The sequence below is a fragment of the Carcharhinus amblyrhynchos genome, chromosome 10 (genome assembly GCF_965287045.1).
Source record: "Carcharhinus amblyrhynchos chromosome 10, sCarAmb.v2.hapA, whole genome shotgun sequence".
In the NCBI taxonomy this organism is placed as follows: domain Eukaryota; kingdom Metazoa; phylum Chordata; class Chondrichthyes; order Carcharhiniformes; family Carcharhinidae; genus Carcharhinus; species Carcharhinus amblyrhynchos.
Genome location: NC_137333.1, coordinates 69,837,155 through 69,856,095, shown reverse-complemented (window position 1 = coordinate 69,856,095; position 18,941 = coordinate 69,837,155). Strand labels below are relative to the sequence as shown.

At 39.9% G+C, this 18,941-nt stretch overlaps 1 protein-coding gene across 4 annotated transcripts in view; it reads right to left on the bottom strand.

The window, feature by feature from the left end:
• Positions 1-441: 441 nt before the first annotated feature.
• Positions 442-18,941, bottom strand: part of parp4 (poly (ADP-ribose) polymerase family, member 4) — a 107,949-nt gene continuing 89,449 nt past the window's right edge. For all 4 annotated transcript variants that reach the window (XM_080197295.1, XM_080197297.1, XM_080197296.1 and 1 more), the window contains 4 exons: positions 15,310-15,496; positions 6,473-6,575; positions 3,375-3,507; positions 442-2,523 (listed from right to left, as the gene is read on the bottom strand). In XM_080197295.1, the coding sequence (XP_080053421.1) occupies positions 2,334-2,523; positions 3,375-3,507; positions 6,473-6,575; positions 15,310-15,496 (613 nt within the window). In that variant the 3' untranslated portion in view covers positions 442-2,333. The remainder of the gene's footprint in view (positions 2,524-3,374; positions 3,508-6,472; positions 6,576-15,309; positions 15,497-18,941) is intronic.

Here is an 18,941-nt window from a genome sequence, read left to right as displayed (position 1 = left end):
TGAATCTGCATGAACTCTCTTAAAAGAGCATCTTTCCTAGGCCCACTCCCCATTCTATCCCTGTACCCCATGCATTTATATCCAAGTCCAGAGCATTAATAATATCAAAAACAGCAGTAAATTCAATGCCAACTCCTTGGGGAGAGCATTCTATACTTCTGTCCAGTCTTAAAAAACAGCAGTTCACTACTTTTGTCTACCTTTTGACTTGCAACATATCCATTATATGGGATTATATCAAACACCTTTTGAAAGTCCATGTACATGTCAACTGCATTGTTCTCATCAATCCTGTTACTTCATTAAACTCAATCAAGTTAGCTTTCTGAAATCTTAACATATTATCCACAAGAATTTTATGACTGGAAGTGAAATTAGACTTCTTGCCCATCATTCTGGAGAAATACAAATTCAGTTTAAACAAAGAAAGCGCATAATCCATGAAAAAGGAAAATTCATTTAATGTTAGTTTTTTTTACATTAAAAATCAACAAAGTTACATTTTAAATGAACTCAACTGGTTGGATTTCAGCCCCAGAGATCAATGGGATGTTGGAGCTAAAAACAGGCCTTTTGGCTGGAGTACCAGCTGCCCAGATCTGTTCCACTTCTGAGCCACTTTTGAGGCTGTGGAATTTTAACAGGGGTGGGGAGGGACATCAGGACTACCCATTTGCACGCAGCACAAAGCCAATCTGGCTCAATAAGATCTACTTCAGGCCAATTGAAAAGAGGCTGTCTAAGATTTGGATAAATGCGAGGTTATTCACTTTGGAAGCAAAAACAAGCAGGCAGATTACTACTGGAATGGCTGTAAATTGGGTGAGGGGAGTGTGCAGCGGGACCTGGGTGTCCTTGTGCACCAGTCACTGAAGGCAAGCATGCAGGTGCAGTAGGTAGTAAAGGCGACAAATGGCATGTTGGCATTCATTGTGAGAGCTTTCGAGTATAGGAGCAGGGATGTATTGCAATGACTCACGTGATGAAGGGGTAGTGCTCCAAAAGTTTGTGCTGCCAAATAAACCTGTTGGACTTTAACCTGGCGTTGTGAGACTTCTTACTGTTGCAATTGTACAGGGCTTTGGTGAGGCCACACCTAGAGTATTGTGTGCAGTTTTGGTCTCCTTTTCTGAGGAAGGATGTTCTTGCTCTCAAGTGAGCGCAGCAAAGGTTTACCAGGCTGATTCCGGGGATGGCAGGGCTAATGTACGAGAAGAGATTGACTAGGTTAGGATTGTTTTTGTTGGAGTTCAGGCGAATGAGGGAGTGATCCTGTAGAAACTTAAAATTCTAGCAGGACTACACAGGGTAGATGCAGGGAGGATATTCCCAATGGTGGGGGAATTCAGAACCAGGGGTCATAATCTGAGGATTTAGGGTAGACCATTTAGGACAGAGGTGAGGAAACATTTCACCCAAAGAGTGGTGAGCTTGTGGAATTTATTACCAAGGAAATAGTTGATGCTAAAACATTGAATGTATTCAAAAGGCAGCTGGATATAGAACTTGGGGCAAATGTGATCAAAGGTTATGGGGAAAAAGCAGGATTAGGCTTTTGAATTGGATGATCAGCCATGATCGTAATGAATGGCAGAACAGGCTCGAAGAGCCAAATGGCCTCCTCCTGCTCCTATCTGCTACGTTTCTATATATTTTCCAGTAGGCATCAGGTTTCAGCAGAGTGGGGGCCAGTTTAGATGCCGGAAGGCAGAGCCCAGTGACAGATTTAGAGGCTGTACTATAGACAGGTCCCCAGCCTTCAATATTATTGGAGTGGATGCAGGAATCAGTTTTAAGTTATTTTTGAAGAAGTTGGAGAGAGGTTAACTCGATCCAGAGATGCCTCTCTCTTACCTTCCAACTTGGCCTGCTGTTTATTTCATGCTTGGAGATCCCTGATTTGCCCTCCAGCATCATGAGCCTACCTGGTGTCCTTAATCTGATGGTGAACTTGTCTCCAGGCCAATTAAATTAAAGGGGAAAAGGGCACTGTGAAAAATCACAAGGATTAACTATGTCCCATCCACCCTCCTACCCACTTCCCCCTCCCGAGGGAAATTCCAGCCAAATAGCAAGACAGCAAAAAAGGTTAATATTTCAGATCATAAACAAACTTACTTGTATCATTTCTACCTCTAGAAAATTTAGAAGTATGCTTAACCACCTACGTTTTAGTATAAGATATTTTACCATATTTAAATGCTGTGGAATTAATTAAATGACTTGTTAAACTGGATTTCAATTGCTGAAAACTACAATGCCCAGGGTATAGTGGACAGTTCCTGCTTCCAGTAGTATTAAACTATTATTATTTAGTTCATCATTCTGTACTTCTACTCTTGGTTAAACAACTGCTGAAGTGGTGAGCCTTTTATGAGAGAATCAATCTGCAACAGTTGACGAGTAGCTGATTCCCAGTCTCTTCCTAGCTGCAGGCGACTACAAATTGCTGGATACTTTCTGTCCGTATTTCTTGCCCAGGCTATGGCTTTTTTGACTTGTTTTACTTGCCAGCCAGACGTCCTGCGAAGAGGCAACGATAACAATGAAAGTTGTAAAGTAATACATTGAATAAAAACACAATGCACCAATTCACCTTGTGTAAAAATTATCTTTTTAATCAATTAAGGTTTGTTTTCTCATTCACTCACTTACACATATTGGCTGCCTCTCTTTCCCTCCTCCTCCCTCACCCCAGCAACCACTTTCTCCCCTCCATCCTGAGAACCTTCCTGCACACTGCTCCTCCAGTCAAAGACTATTTCCCTCTCACATATGTTGCTGATATCAGCAGCAAACGTGGGAAAGAAATGGCTTGTGATTGTAGGAGGAATGGCTCCTTGCTGAATCTTCCACTCTGCTTACAGGAACTTTAAATATCAGGTCCATGGGCCATGATAAAGACGTACAGTGGGGCAGGTCTGGTATCAGCCAGGTATTGGACAAACCTGACCGAGACTGTGTAATGATAAATCCACAAACAATTTAGAAATGTGGTATGGGTGCAAGTGGAAAAGGTTTTTTGTAGAAATGTTTTATATCATAGAATCCTTACAGTGCAGAAGGTGACCATTCAACCCATCAGATTTGCACTGACTCTCTGACAGAGCATCCCACCCAGAGCCTATTCTTGTAACTCCACTAATCTCCCTAATGTACATATCTTGGGACACTAAAGGGCAATTTAATATGGCCAATCCACCTAACCTGTATATCTTTGGACTGTATCACAGTAATGCTACAAGTGTTACACCACAGACATTTGCAATCTGTGCACTTGTAATTATAACAAATTCTGTTCTCTAATGCTTGAAAAACTGTATTCATAATACTACAATTGCTCCAATAACAACCAATTTAGACTTTGAACAAACCTTGAATCCAATGTCTGGTCGAGACAAAGGAGGGATGTGAGCTTAATCCCTTTCAACTGTTCAGTGAAACGAATCAACTGTAGGATCAGAAATGTAGCGATCAGCGATACAATCTCTTCAGCTGCTCGGTGACCTTTCAAAGGATAAATATTTTCTAGTCGATGCTTACTTCACAATTTACCATTTCAAAGTTGTTATTGAAAATTCGGATTTTAATGCAAGCTGTGTCAAACAAATCAATATGCAGAGAAATTACAGCAATTTAAATACAAAATGTAATTTCCCTTGAAAGTACATCATTTGACAATGAAAAATACTTATAAATCATCAACAAAATTCTGCTCCAAACCAAAACAAAAAAGTAATCAATTAAATGCACTGAGATTAGACACATGTAAACATTTATAATAATGTTTGTTTTGCTGTCTGTTTACAAAATTCAGATGCAAGTTTAACAGATGTATACAATGGGCCATAAATTCCAACTAGTGGTGTAAAGTCCTGACCCGTTGGAAAGACAAGGGTTTACAACACACTGACTGGTTCTGGAAAGCTTTGTTCAAACCTCTGCTGGCTGTTGTGGGGGGTGGTTTTGGAAAGAGAAAGTGAGAGAGAGTGGGGGTGTCTGGGGATTCGTTCACAGGTTGGGTTGTTGGTGGTGAGTTCATTGGGATGGAGAGTGGGGCTCAGTCTGGGTGTTTAAAATAACTATGCTGAAATTAGAAGTGCTTTTATTTCTTCTAACTCTTTTAGACTAACTGTGTGTAAAATGTGCAGAGCCATTCGAAGTTAGCAATTTAAATCACTTTGTTGGATGCTTCTCTGTGCAGCACAATTGTCCAGGGGAAGACAGTGCTTCTGGACAACTGCCGTGTAAATCCTTACCTAGGAACTTCTGAGAGGAATTCCCCAATGCAACTTTGGGGTGCCCCTCAAATCCTATGCTGGGGAGCCAGAAATTTATGGGCCAATATACATTAGTACGATATGATTTTGTACATTAAAAATGCTTTTGAAAAAATGCTTGATTTGTAAGAATTTTTTGTTATTTTGTTTATTGGTACTTATGATTTGGTAGTTAGGATGCTGTTTTTGATTGATGATGAGATTGTAACACGGAGAGTTCAAAGAATTAGTGTTTGTTCCTCAAATAACTTGAGGCCATCAGATGTAAACCTGCCTTTTCAACTCGAGAAAATTGTTTTCAATTATATTTTCATATTCTATGACTATATCACAGGGACTGAATCTCGACAAAATTTGTATTTACATTCCTAGACCTGTTTTTACACCTGGATAGCTTTATGTAGCTTTTTCCAGAGGTGAGAAATTTTGATTCTGTTGAAGTCTTTGGGGAAAGAATAACCAGAATGCTGTATTTCATAGAATCAAACAGTACAGAAGGTGGCCATTCAGCCGATCGATCCTGCACTGACCTCATAAGAAACAGTTTCTAATTTGACTGTAAATATGTTGTGGGTCGCTGCTTATTTTAATTAGATTCAATTAACATGTTTAAGAGTTTCTTTCCTCAGGCATTTATGTAGCATGCGTGGCCATCTAGGTTAACATGTTGGTCATAAATATAGAATGTTTACTTTTGTTCATGTACATATGGTCTGTAGCAAGCTTGATTACTGACTGAAAATTAAAACTTTAATGTGTCAAATGTTGGAGGTCTCCACCAAACCTAGCCTTCTGTTCAAACTGACAGCAATATGACAGATTCATCAAATGTAAGCACTGTTTGCAAGGAGCAATCTATTTTTCTGTGGAAAACACCAAGTATCAAGATTTAGCATGCCCCACAAAACAGATTTTCCAAGCAATGGACTTTCAGGTCCACAATAACAAGATAGTTTAAAGGCAAGGAAAGTTGAAACATCATCCCACAATGTGTGATGCATGGAACACCTTGGCTGTTGATACTCTATTTCCTCTGTGCACTTTGTATTCATGCCAAAGTATGACACTATCAAGCAACTTCAGACATATAGTGAGACAGAGTACAGGAATGAGATAGAGAATCTGGTGAATTGGTGCGGTAACAATAACCTCTCCCTCAATGTCAACAAAACAAAGGAGATTGTCATCGACTTCAGGAAGTGTAAAGGAAAACATGCCCCTGTCCACAAAAACAGGGACGAAGTTGAAATGGTCGAGAGCTTCATGTTTTTGGGTGTCCAGATCACCAGCAACCTGTCCTGGTTCCCCCCCATGTCAACGCTATAGTTAAGAAAGCACACCAAGGCCTCTACTTTCTCAGAAGACTAAGGAAATTTGGCATGTCAGCTACGACTCTCACCAACTTTTACAGATGCATCACAAAAGCATTCCTTCTGGTTGTATCAGAGCTTGGTATGGCTCCTACTCTGCCCAAGACTGCAAGAAACTACAAGATTGTGAATGTAGCCCAATCCAATATGCAAACCAGCCTCCCATTCACTGACTCCGTCCACACTTCCCACTGCGTCGGCAATGTAGCCAGCATAATAAGGACCCTATGCATCCCAGGCATTCTCTCTTCCACCTTCTTCTGTTGGGAAGAAGATACAAAAGTCTGAGGTCACGTACCAACCGACTCAAGAACAGCTTCTTCCCTGCTGCTGTCAAACTTTTGAATGGACTTATCTTGCATTAAGTTGATAGTTCTCTACACCTTACCTATGACTGTAACGCTACATTCCGTATTCGCTTATTTCCTTCCCTATGAACGGTATGCTTTGTCCGTATAGCGCGTAAGAAACAATACTTTTCACTGTATGTTAACATGTGACAATCATAAATCAAATCAAATATGGATTAACACTTTGCATTCATCTACAACATTTAGGAGAAATACTAACATAGTAAAAGAGCAAGGCCAGAACTCAAATAGAATCATATAAATAAATATGACGAGTGGATAATTCTGGTTCATTGGATAACATAATCTCTCTCCTTCAATTTCCCCAACCAGTCAAACTCAGTCATTTTACCTCCAACTTCACCAAATTCAACTAACTTAATGCTACACAATATTTTTAGCAGTAATTACTGCTACTTGCTGTAGTTTGCATCTGGACTAATGCACTACCAGAGATTAAAATGTACATTACCTAGAGATTTAATGCCTCTTTTTATCAGAAAAGTATTAGTTAGATATTCCACATTGATTTCCAACAAAAATCCAAGGTCAGACGTAAAATTCCAGTAGCCATTCTGCAAAAATACATAAAATAATTATTAAATTATATAAGCAACAACAATGAATATAACACTTATATCTACAGAATAGCGGAGAGAGTGCATGAGAGGTCAGAGTTTTTAAGAGGTTTGTATGTTGTGCAACAGAATTTAATTTTGAAGCATTTGTGGACTGAATGTACACGTCAGTCAGTGACCACGTGGGCAGAGTTTTGCATGAGCTTGCGTTTATGAAAGTGAAATGTGGGAGGCTGTCATAAAAATCAGTGTGGATGTAACAAAAGAATAAATGAGCAGCAGATGCAGGGTATATAATGGAAGTGGAAATAGGTGGTCTTTGATAGAATCTGGAGATGTAAGCTCAGCTCAGGGAATTCAATGCATAGGGGGAGCAAGGTGTTTTAGTTAAGGCTTGCTGCAAGAAGTAAAACTTGCTGAGTTTCAGTGAAGGCATAAGAGAAAGTGCTCTTTTCTTCAACTCTTTTTCCCCCACCCCCAGTAACGTGAATTACACATTAGTACAGCAAAAGTAGGTTAATCAGTAACTGGTAAGTAACTGGAGAGGTCCAAGAGCTTAGACAGTTGGTAGATCAGTCTGTGAGCCTACTGCATTCTCCAAAAGATAAAAAGGGTGTAACTGGGAAACAGATAAGAGATTCATTAGTGTGTATTTTGTTCATTTATCTTTAAATACTTAGATGATATATTGGTAATTTTAAAGTGTTATTAGTATTAGTAACGTTCACTAGCATTAAATCAGCTTTTGGGAGCATAAAGGTTTATGAATTATAATTTAACTAAAACAAATTATTACACAATAAAGATGGCAGGGCAGGTGATGTACTGCAATTGTACGACATGTGAGCTTTTGAGCACCATGGTGATCTATGGCAAATGCAACTGCAGTTAAGTGTTTGTAGCTCAAGGAACATCAGCTCAGGGTTTGAGCTGGAGGCTGAGTTGCAGACACTGCGACATATCAGAAGGGGACAGTTACCTGAAAACTTTGTTCCAGGAGATGGTCACACCTATTAGGATGGGGCTTTCTGTTCTGGTTAATCACGAGGGACAGAAAAGCATGACCGTGAGGGAGGGAAGAAAGGACCAGGAGTATAAGGGGCTGCACCCTCTACAATTTTTCAATACGTTTGAGGTCTTTTCTGCTTGTTTGGGTGAGAGTGAGGGCTGCAGTGTGAGTGATCTAAATGACCATGTTACAGGAAACTATTCAAGTGGGCAGAGCAAAAGGGAATGTAGTGGGAGTAAGAGATAGTTTTAGAAAATTAACTTATGGGATGTGGGCGTTGCTGGCTAGACCAGCATTTATTGTCCATCCCTAGTTGCCCTTAAGAAGGTGGTAGTGAGCTGCCTTCTTGAACTGCTGCAGTCCCTGAGCTGTAAGTGGGTTCATCATTATTTGTCATTTATAGTAATGATTTGGATGAGAATTTATGAGGCATAGTTAGTAAGTTTGCAGATGACACCAAGATTGGTGGCATAGTGGATAGTGACAATGGTTATCTAGGATCTTGACCAATTGGGCCAGTGGGCTGATAAATGGCAGATGGATTTTAATTTAGATAAATGCGAGGTGATGCATTATGGAAGATTGAACCAGGGCAGGATTTACTCAGTTAATTGCAGGGTGTTGGGGAGAATTATAGAACAAAGATCTAGGGGTATAGGTTCATTGCTCCTTGAAAGTGGAGTCACAGGCGGACAGAGTGGTGAAGAAGGCATTCGGCATGCTTGGCTTCATTGGTCAGAATATGGAATACAGGAGTTGGGACGTCTGGTTGAAGTTGTTCAAGACATTGGCAAAGCCACACTTGGAATATTGTGTACAGTTCTGGTCACCCTTCTATAGAAAATATATTATTAAACTAGAAAAAGTGCAGAAAAGATTTACTAAGATGCTACCAGGACTTCATGGTTTGAGTTATAAGGAAAGGCTGAATAGACTAGGACTTTTTCCCCTGGAACATGTGAGGCTTAGGGGTGATTCTAGAGGTCGAAAAAAATGAGGGGCATAGATCAGCTAGATAGTCAATATCTTTTTCCCAAAGGTAAGGGAATCTAAAATTAGAAGGCATAGGTTTAAGGTGAGAGGGGAGAGATAGAGATACAAATGGGTGCAGAGGGGCAATTTTTTCACACAGAGGGTGGTGAGTGTCAGGAACAAGCTGCCGTGGGTAGTAATAGAAGTGGGTACAATTTTGTCTTTTAAAAAGCATTTAGACTGTTACATGGGTAAAATGGGTATAGAGGGATATGGGCCAAAGGTAGGCAATTGGAACTAGCTTACTGGTTAAAAAAAGAGAGCGGCATAGACAATAGAGTCATAGAGGTTTACAGGATGGAAACAGGCCTGTTTCCATCCTGTAAACCTCTATGACTCTAAATACACCCACAGTGCTGTTTGTGGGGTGGGGGACAAATTCCTGGATTTTGACCCAGTGACAGTGAAGGAACAGCAATATAGTTCCAAGTCAGGATGGTGAAATTTCTAAGTGGTGATGTTTCCAGGTATCTGCTGCCCTTGCCTTCCTAAATTATAGTAGTGTGGATTTGGAATATATTGTCTAAGGAACCTTGGTGAGTTCCTGCAGTACATCTAGATGGTATACATTTCTGCCACCGTTTGTTGGTGGTGAATAAATTGAATGTTTGTGAAAAGCGTAGTAATGAAGTGGGCTGCTTTGTCCTGGATGCTGTTGAGCTTCTTCGGTGCTGTTGGAACTGCAGTCATCCATGTAAGTGAAGAGTATTCCAACACACTCCTGACTGGCGTCTTGTAGATGGTGGACTGGCTTTGGGGAGTCAGGTGGCAAGTTATTAGCTACATGATTTCTAGTCATATTTATATACGGTTAGTTCAGTTCAGTTCCTGGTCAAAGCGAACCCCAAGTATAGTGATTGTGGGGGATTCAGCAATGGTAGTGTCATTGAATGTCAAGGACTAATGGCTATGTTGTCTCTTGTTGGAGATGGTTATTGTCTGGCAGTTGTGTGGCAAGAATATGATTTGACAGTGCAAGTATTGATATTATCCATGTCCTGCTGTATTTGGATATGGATTGTGAGCATTAGACACTGTTCAGTGCAGCTAAGAGCATGAGTCCAGAGGCTATGCCGCACACCCATTGCCCTGAACCTTGCTGGGACCAATGTTCTAGCAAACCATGTAACTAGGGAAAAAAGAGAGGGCTTTAAGCTAAACAAGAGGTGGGGGAATTGGGATTAAATTAAGTTAGATGTAGCAAATTAACAGTTAGGTCAATGCAAGGAGCAAAATAGTAATACAGGAAATGAAGGCTAGAGGATGCAGGAAGGGACAAAGAACAAAACTAAGAATAAACCCGCAACCAAGATTAGATGTTACAAACATAAGGCAAAACTAAAAGTGTTATTTCTGAATGCAATTAGCATTCACAACAAAGTAAACCAATTGATAGTGCACACTGAAGTAATTAAATACAATATTACAGTTATTACAGAGACATGGCTGCATGATGACATGGATTGGGTCCTGAATGTTGAGAAATATATAACATTTAACAAGAATAGGGAACTAGGTAAAAGGTGGAGGGGTAGCACTGTTAATCAAGGATGGGGTTGGTACACTAGTTAGAGATGACCTTGGTTCAGGAGGTTATGACGGTGAATTAGTTTGAGTGGAGATGAGGAATAGTAGGGGAATGTAGTCACTAGTGGGAGTGTCTATAAGTTTCCTAGCAACAATCATATGCTAGAACAAAGTATACAAGGAGAAATATTCAACGACAGAGGTTGAGGGGTGGCCTGATAGAAGTCTACAAGATTATGAGGGGCATGGACAGAGTGGATAGTCAGAAGCTTTTTCCCAGGGTGGAAGAGTCAATTACTAGGGAGCACAGGTTTAAGGTATGAGGGGCAAGGTTTAAAGGAGATGTACGAGGCAGATTTTTTTTTACACGGAGGGTGATGGGTGCCTGGAATTTGTTGTTGGGGAGGTAGTGAAAGTAGATATGATAGTGACTTTTAAGGGGCGTCTTGACAAATACATGAATAGGATGGGACTAGCGGGATATGGTCCCTGGAAGGGAAGAGGGTTTTAGTTATGTCGGGTAGCATGATCAGAGCAGGCTTGGAGGGCCGAAGGCCTTGTTCCTGCGCTATAATTTTCTTTGTTCTATTGTGTGCTTGTGATAAAGGCATGGCAAAAAAAAGGGTGATTTTAATTTACATAAATTTGGAAAAAAATCAGATTGGTGATGGCTCACAAGAGGGGCTCATAGAATGCTTGAGATAAGTTATTTAGAGCAGCATATTCTGTAACCAACCAGTGAGCAGGTCATATTAGACTTTGTATTGTATAATGTGACAGGATTAGTTAATGATCTTAGAATAAAGGCACACCTCCAATTTTACATCCAGTTTGAAAAGGAGAAGAGTGGGTCTGAGGCTAATTCTTTAAACTTAAAAAAGGCAACTATATGGGGATGAAAGCTCAGCTAACTGAAATGAATTGGGATACCAGACTAGGGGACACATCAATAGAGAAGCAGTGGTAGACATAAGGGGGGGATTTCAGAATACACAGAACTCCTACCATAAAGAAAAATTCCAAGAGGACCCACTATCTGTGGTTAACTAAAGTTGTGAAGGAAGGCATCAATCTCAAGGAAAAAGTATATAACTGTGCAAAGGTAAGTGGCAGGTTAGATGATTGGTCAGGATTTAAGAATTACAGAGAATTACTAAGATTAATTAGGCAAAAGAAATTTGCTTGTATGAGGTGAGGAACATGAAAGGAAGCTAGCTAGAAATGTAAAAAGAGGCAAGAGTTTCTATAGGTATTTAAAAAGGAACAGTGGTCTCCAAATAATCAATCGCAATCGACAGATTGATTCTAGAGTCTCAAAGTCAATTGTCATTGGCTGCCAAACCACTGCCAAAAATGCACATCATTTGGGCTTCTCGTGATGATGAGCGAAATACACCAAAAATACATGGAACTCAGGCTTCTTGTGACGATGAACAAATAGCTCATTGACTGCTAAACTGCAGACACCAAACTGTGAACTAAGCTGGGTGAAGGTAAAATAATGAGCAAACAGCTGGCGATCTCCAAGAGGAAAAACCTATCATTTCCACCAGTAATGGGAAAGTGAAACTAAAATAGAAAATGTTGGAAAATCTCAGATCTGGCAGCATCTGTAGGGAGAGAAAAGAGCTGATGTTTCAAGTCCAGACAACCCTTTGTGTCAAAGTTGTTAGCTTTGACAAAAGGTTGTCTGGACTGGAAACATCAGCTCTTTTCTGTCCTTACATATACTGTCAAACTTGTGATTTTCCAGCATTTTCTCTTTTGGTTTCCGATCCCAGCATCCGCAGTAATTTGCTGTTATTCATAGGAAAGTGAATTTGATTTTACAAATGTCAACAGAGAATTGAAGCTCAGTATTTGCAGTATAGACCTGGTGTGGTTTGCAGCTCAGTAAGAGATAGCCAAAGTAAAGGACAGTTAGGTAGGCTTGCCTCGAATAAAAGTAATAATTTGGAATAGCATCACAAGACAATGCATGCAAAATTTGTATTCTTGTTAGACAAAGGAATCAAAGATTATTGGGGGTAAACGGGAAAACGGAATTCAAAAAACAAATAAATCAGCCCTTATCATTAAATGGCAGAGGGGTTGAATGGCATACCTCTGCTTCTAAATTCGCATGTTTGTTTATTCATAAGCTCAGATTTTGAGTTATCTGGCTTTGCTTCAGACAGGGACTGTAAAGGGGATGGAATTGGTGTTTGAGCAATGGAATGTGACAGGAGCCAAAGACAATGGCTTCAGGTCTTCCCAGTATTTTTTTGGAGATAGTGATGTCGGAGGAAGAGGCCATGTCATCTTTGCATTCAATCCATAAGCAATGAGCAGTTTTGGCAGAGGAGAGTGGGATACTATGGTACTTGATATGGTCCAACTTTGTCAATGAGGAATGGCTAAATAAACTGTGTTCCATCTTTGTTGAAGTCTGTACCCTTTGGACTTAAGGGAGCAAAGGTACGGGCTGTATAAGGTAGAAAAGCCAGGGTGTAAAAGAACAAGGTCATAGACATCAAAAAAGGGGTGCTGAGAAAGTGAATGAGTAAATTAACAGCTGCTGAAATAACATGGTGAACGGATGACCAGAGGCTGGACAGCGAAGAAATTGAAAATGCCACTATGACATATTGGAGGATTTACTTTCCAGAAGTGGACACAGCAGAATATAAGTGATAACAAATACAAGGAAGTAATCAGAAATGGCCTTAACTGGGACTAAGATTATAAAAAAAATGAGATGGCAAGGTCGAAGGGGTGGTTGTGATAATAGAGCTTATTCAGAAAGATTATTCATCTAGGGAATTTTAGATACTTCATATTATTGATGATTAGTCCAGAAATTAATCGTCAGTAAAATTAGGAGACAAACACCATAAGGATTAATGTTCCCTGCTCCATTTAAAAATTTAATCTTAATGTAATTGTAGGAAATCTGCATACATGACTCTTGGTGATGGAGCCAGTCTAATAAGCTGCAATCCAATTGAGTGCAGAGACCAAAAGTCACAAAAAAGCAACAATATAAACAAAAAAAATGTTGGAAAAACTCAGCAGGTCTGGAAGCATCAGATGTATCACAGCTTGGTATGGCGCCTGCTCTAACCTAGACCGCAAGAAACTACAAAGGCTTGTGAACGTAGCCCAGTCCATCACGCAAACCAGCCTCCCATCCATTGAGTTCATCCACACTTCCCATTGTCTCGAAAAAGCAGACAGCATAATCAAGGACTCCATGCACTCTAGACATACTCTCTTCCACCTTCTTCCATCGGGAAAGATACAAAAGTCTGAGATCATGTACCAACCAACACAAGAACAGCTTCTTCCCTGCTGCCATCAGACTATTGAATGGTCCTACCTCATATTAAGATGATCTTTCTCTACACCCTAGCTATGACTGTAACACTGCATTCTGCACCCTCTCCTTCTCCTCTATGTATCTATGAACAGTATGCATTTATCTGTGTAGCACATAAGAAACAATTTATTTCACTGTATCCCAATACATGAGACAATACTGAGTCAAATCAAAATCAAAGCATCTGTGGAGAGAGAACGGAGTTAACATTTTGAGTCCATGTGGCTTCTTTATCATAAAAAGCAAGCTATTTCAGGTGTAGCATAATGATATGTATAATACACTTGCATCTGAGTTTCCTTGAGCTTATACAATGACAGGGATTATATTATAGAATTTATAGGCCGGTGAGCCTTATGTCAAAGGTAGGGAAATTATTGGAAAGGATTCTTAGGGACAGAATTTACTCACATTTGGAAACAAATGGACTTATTAGTGATGGCATGGTTTTGTGAAGGGGAGATCGTGCCTCACTAACTTAGAATTTTTCGAGAAAGTGATAAGGATGATAGATAAGGGAAAGGCAGTGAATGTTGTATACATGGGCTTCACTAAAGCCTTTGACAAAGTACCTTGTGGTAGACTGATACGAAAGATGAAGTCACACGGGATCAGAGGAGAACTGGCTTGGCCATAGAAGGCAAAGGGTAGCAGTAGAGGGGGAGGTTGTGACTAGTGGTGTTCCACAGGGATCAGTTCTGGGACCTTTGTTGTTCGTAGTATATATAAATGGTTTGGAGGAGAATGTAGCTGGTCTGATTAGTAAGTTCGCAAATGACACAAAAATTGCTTGAGTTGTGGATAGTGAAGAGGATCATCAGAGATACAGCAAGATACAGACTGATTGGAGATTTGGGTGAAGAAATGGCAAATGGAGTTTAATCCGGACAAGTATGAGATAATGTATTTTGGAAGGTCCACTGCATGTAGGAATTTTACAGTAAATAGTAGAACTCTTAGGAGTATCGACAGGCAGAGAGATCTGGGCATACATGTCTGCTGATCACTGAAAGTGGCAATGCAGGTGGATAAGATAGTCAAGAAAGCATATGGCATGCTTGCCTTCATTGGTCAGGGCACTGAGTATAAAAATTGGCAGGTGATGCTGTGGCTGCACAGAACCCTAAATAGGCCTCATTTAGAATATGTGTACAATTCTGATTGCCACATTACCAGAAGGATGTGGATGGTACAGAAGAAGTTTACCAGGATGTTGCCTGATCTGGAGGGTATTAGCCATGAGGAGAAGGTGGATAAACTCTGTTCCGGTGAGAACAAACAATGGAGGTTGAGGGGGTGACTTGACAGAGGTCTACAAGATTATGAGTAGCAGGGACAGAATGGATAGTCATATGCATCGGCAGAAAAGTCAAATACTAGGGGACATAGGTTTAAGGTGCTTGGGGAAAAATTTAGAGATGTGTGAGGCTAGTTTTTTTTATATACAGAGTGATGAATGTTTGGAACGCACTGCCTGGGGAACAAGTACGATAGCGACATTTAAGGGCAACTAGATGAATACATAAATAGGATGTAAATGGAAGGATATGGACTCTAAGTGCATACGGTTTTAGTTTAGGCAGGCATCATGATTGGTGCAGGTTTGCAGGGATGAAAGACTTGTTCCTGTGCTGTACTTTTCTTCGTTCTTTATATCACAAGTGCCTTCTTTTTGAATATAAACGCACAGAAAATTCCATTCCTATACTCTAACACTGGAAGAGAAAGGAGACAAAATCGGCACTTGAGGGGATGGCGGGGGAGCAGTTTAACAAACTGATCATGAAGCATTTTAAAAGAATTACCATATTTTGCCACATAAAGACCTTTGTCCAAGGTATTTCACAATGTTTGCTTCTTAGTGCTTTCTCCGTGTTTTCCTTTTTTCTCTGAAAAAGTCTAGCTTTCTTTTGCCGCAATTTTTGTTTCAAGAAAGTTCCTTGGTTCTTTGTAATATTAATAAATACTCCTGGATCTTTTAGTTTCTGAAAGCTAAAGCACATTTTTAAAATGTAAATCAGTTATTGTTCACTTACAATAATAGGTTTCATTAATAAATAAAAGATTACAAAAGTATGATTAGCATAAGGGAACATTTGATGTAATGCAAAGTTCTGTAACCTTCTGGAATCTTTTCATTAGTCAATGTTTTTACCTGTCTCCAAGCTCAAATGTCAAAATACCAATAGATGCATTATCAAACACATTCATTTTTCTACAAACATCACCTCTGAAGCTAGCTGTGTAGGTATAAGCAAAGCCTAGTAATACTATCTGAAGTTACTGGCATCTGAGGAGCTCTTCATTCAGCAGTACAAAACAAATTGCTGTCAGAAGTGGATTCAACACGGTTGTTGGCTGACAATGGACTAAACAGCTGAAGACCAAAGTTTTTTTTTGCTATTTTGACCTTCTACAGCCACAGTAAAGCTAACAGTTGCTGCAAATATCTCATTCATGGTTCATGTGTTTTAGAATATAACATTTCGTCTTTGGAATTCTTAATTATAGAAAATGGGATAAATGCAATTAAAACAAAGCTCAGAGCCTATTACACTTGAATGTCTGGGCCCATGTTGTGGAATCTCTACTTCCAAAACAGAATGGAAAACAGAAACTGCAAAAGGAAACACATAAGGAAACAAAAGCTGAACCAGAAATTTGTAAGTCAAAAATTCTGGGCAGACTGAAAGTGGCTTAGGTTGTATCAAGGGATGCAGACCCATTGAAGCTCAGTATTTGCAGTATGGACCTGGTGTGGTTTGCAGCTCACTAAGAGATAGCCAAAGTAAAGGACAGTTAGGTAGGCTTGCTCTGTAAGCAAAGTAAAAACTAACTTCATCCTTTACCATGCAGTACATGGTTGACTCTTAATCTCAGCTTTAATTTGTGAGGAAAAGAAGCTGGAGGATTGCCTACTTTGAAACTAGTGGAAGAATCTATTGTGGTCCTCAGTCTTGTGGCAAAATAAAGCAGCTAGCAGATTAGCTTAGAAGTACTGAAAAAATAACCAGAAGAGACTGAGGCAACAACAGTCGAGAGATGGTAAGTGAAAACTTTACCTGTGAGAATAGCTAGAGTGGAGGAAATTAGTCTCACCCAGAGTGGTAGAGAACTGTGGAATATTTATCATTGTTCCCTACAGAAGTAACTTACTTTAAGGTATTGTAACATATAAAAGAGAATTCTGGGGTAAATAAGAACTAAACCTAAGGGCCTAATATATGTGGGTTAAGCTAATGGTGTTAACTTCATAATATTTCTTTGTTTCATTTCTTTCACTGACAAAGTTTATATTTTGTTTAAAAGCTTGTGGCATACATTGATTGGGTAAAACATTTCTTTTTACATGTTAATAGCCCCTAACCTGATTGGAACTCAGTCCCAAGTGAAAAGGTTTCTTTTTCTCAATCAAAATGTGCACATGTATTAACCATTTAGGATTTCCATGCTGCCAGTGCCTCCAAACACCCAATTTTCTGCCCTTCCTAAACATACTGACTTGAGTTGGATACTGTACTCAGAACACTTTAGTAGCTTGCCTCAACGATTATTCTTCATACATGAATCAGTTAATTGGTGACAGTAGGCTATGCAACAGTGGGAAATGCAACAACAAATGCAGAAGTCTGAGTAGTGTTGAAGAGCAGAAGGATCTAGGGGTCCGGGTCCACAGGACTCTCAAATCGGCCTCGCAGGTGGAGGAGGTGGTCAAGAAGGCGTATGGTGTACTGGCCTTCATTAATCGAGGGATTGAGTTTAGGAGTCGGGAGGTAATGCTGCAACTTTATAAGACCCTTGTCAGGCCTCATTTAGAGTATTGTGCGCAGTTCTGGTCGCCTCACTATAGGAAAGATGTAGAAGCTATTAAGAGGGTACAGAGGAGATTTACAAGGATGTTGCCTGGACTGGGAGGCATGCCTTATGAAGTTAGGTTGAGGGAGCTGGGACTCTTTTCCCTGGAGAGACGAAGGTTGAGAGGCGACCTGATAGAAGTTTACAAAATGTTGAGAGGAATAGATAGGGTGGACTCTCAGAGGCTATTTCCCCAGGTTGAAATGGTTGCTACGAGAGGACACAGATTTAAGGTGCAAGGAGGGAAGTTCAGAAGTGATGTTAGGGGTAAGTTTTTCACTCAGAGGGTGGTGAGTGAATGGAATCGGCTGCCGTCAGTGGTGGTGGAGGCGAACTCGCTGGGGTCTTTTAAAAGACTTCTGGATGAGTATATGGGGTTTAATGAGATTGAGGGTTATAGATAGGTCTGTAGGTTGGTAGGTGTTGATGTGATCGGCGCAACTCGTGGGCCGAAGGGCCTGTTTGTGCTGTAGTGTTCTATGTTTAACTACGTCAAATTCCAATATCCACACGTATAACAGTTAACAGCTGGGATCTTGGCTTTTTACTCTATTGGATGGGTACAATATTACTGGCTGTAGTATTTAGATTTCTGTTGTCACTGAGATGAGCAAATTCAGTACCAATCAGAAATGGAACTATTTCTCATATGAGGAAAATACTCAGACGTAGCAGCCTAAAACAAGAACAAAGGATGGAGGAGAAAGGTCATAGTCTAAAGTTGTTGAACTCAAGTGGAATCCTGAGGGCTATTACATGCCCAAACAGACGATAAGATGCTAGTATTGCATTGGGTTTCAGGAAAGTACAATAACCATTCATGTTACCACCACATGACAAGTAATGGACACACGAAAAACTTTCCAAACTTGATTTATATCAGTATGATCTTCTCCCTACTTACCTGATATTGATCAATTCTGGCAGATTCCTGCAAAATGCTACACATACAAACCAGACAATGAACACATCAAAATAAGAACTCTGTGCTGTACACAGTGCATTCATATAATTTGTTAACAAGGTAGTCAAAAATCACATTTATCAGAATCTATCTGGACTGTTTGTGATTACAAACATTCCATCAATTTTCTCCTTCTACATACATAGAATCACAGAATCCTTTAAATGCAGGAGTCCATTCAGCCCATTGAGTCTGCATTGACTTGCTGAAAGAGCATTCTACCTAATCCCATTCCCCTGCCTTATCCCTGTAACCTTGCACATTATTTCTGTAAAATATTCAAGTGAACCTGCCTTCACTATGCTTTGTTTCAAACTCCAACCAACCTCTGGGTGAAACTTCTTTCCTCACATCACTTTTGTCCTTTATTTTGAATTTGTGCCTTTTAGTTCTTAAGAGAATAGTTTCTCAAAAGAATGGTTTCTCAGAAATAATGTGCAGTAATAAAAACAGAAAATGTTGGATAAACTCAGCAGGTCTGGTGCTGCCTGTGGACAGAGAAAGCAAGTTAATGTTTAAAGTCCATTCTAGGACTTAAGTGACTATAGATTTTGTTTCTAACTAAAGTTTCCAGAAATTTCCCTACCACTGTAGTCAATCTGATTAGACTATAATTGT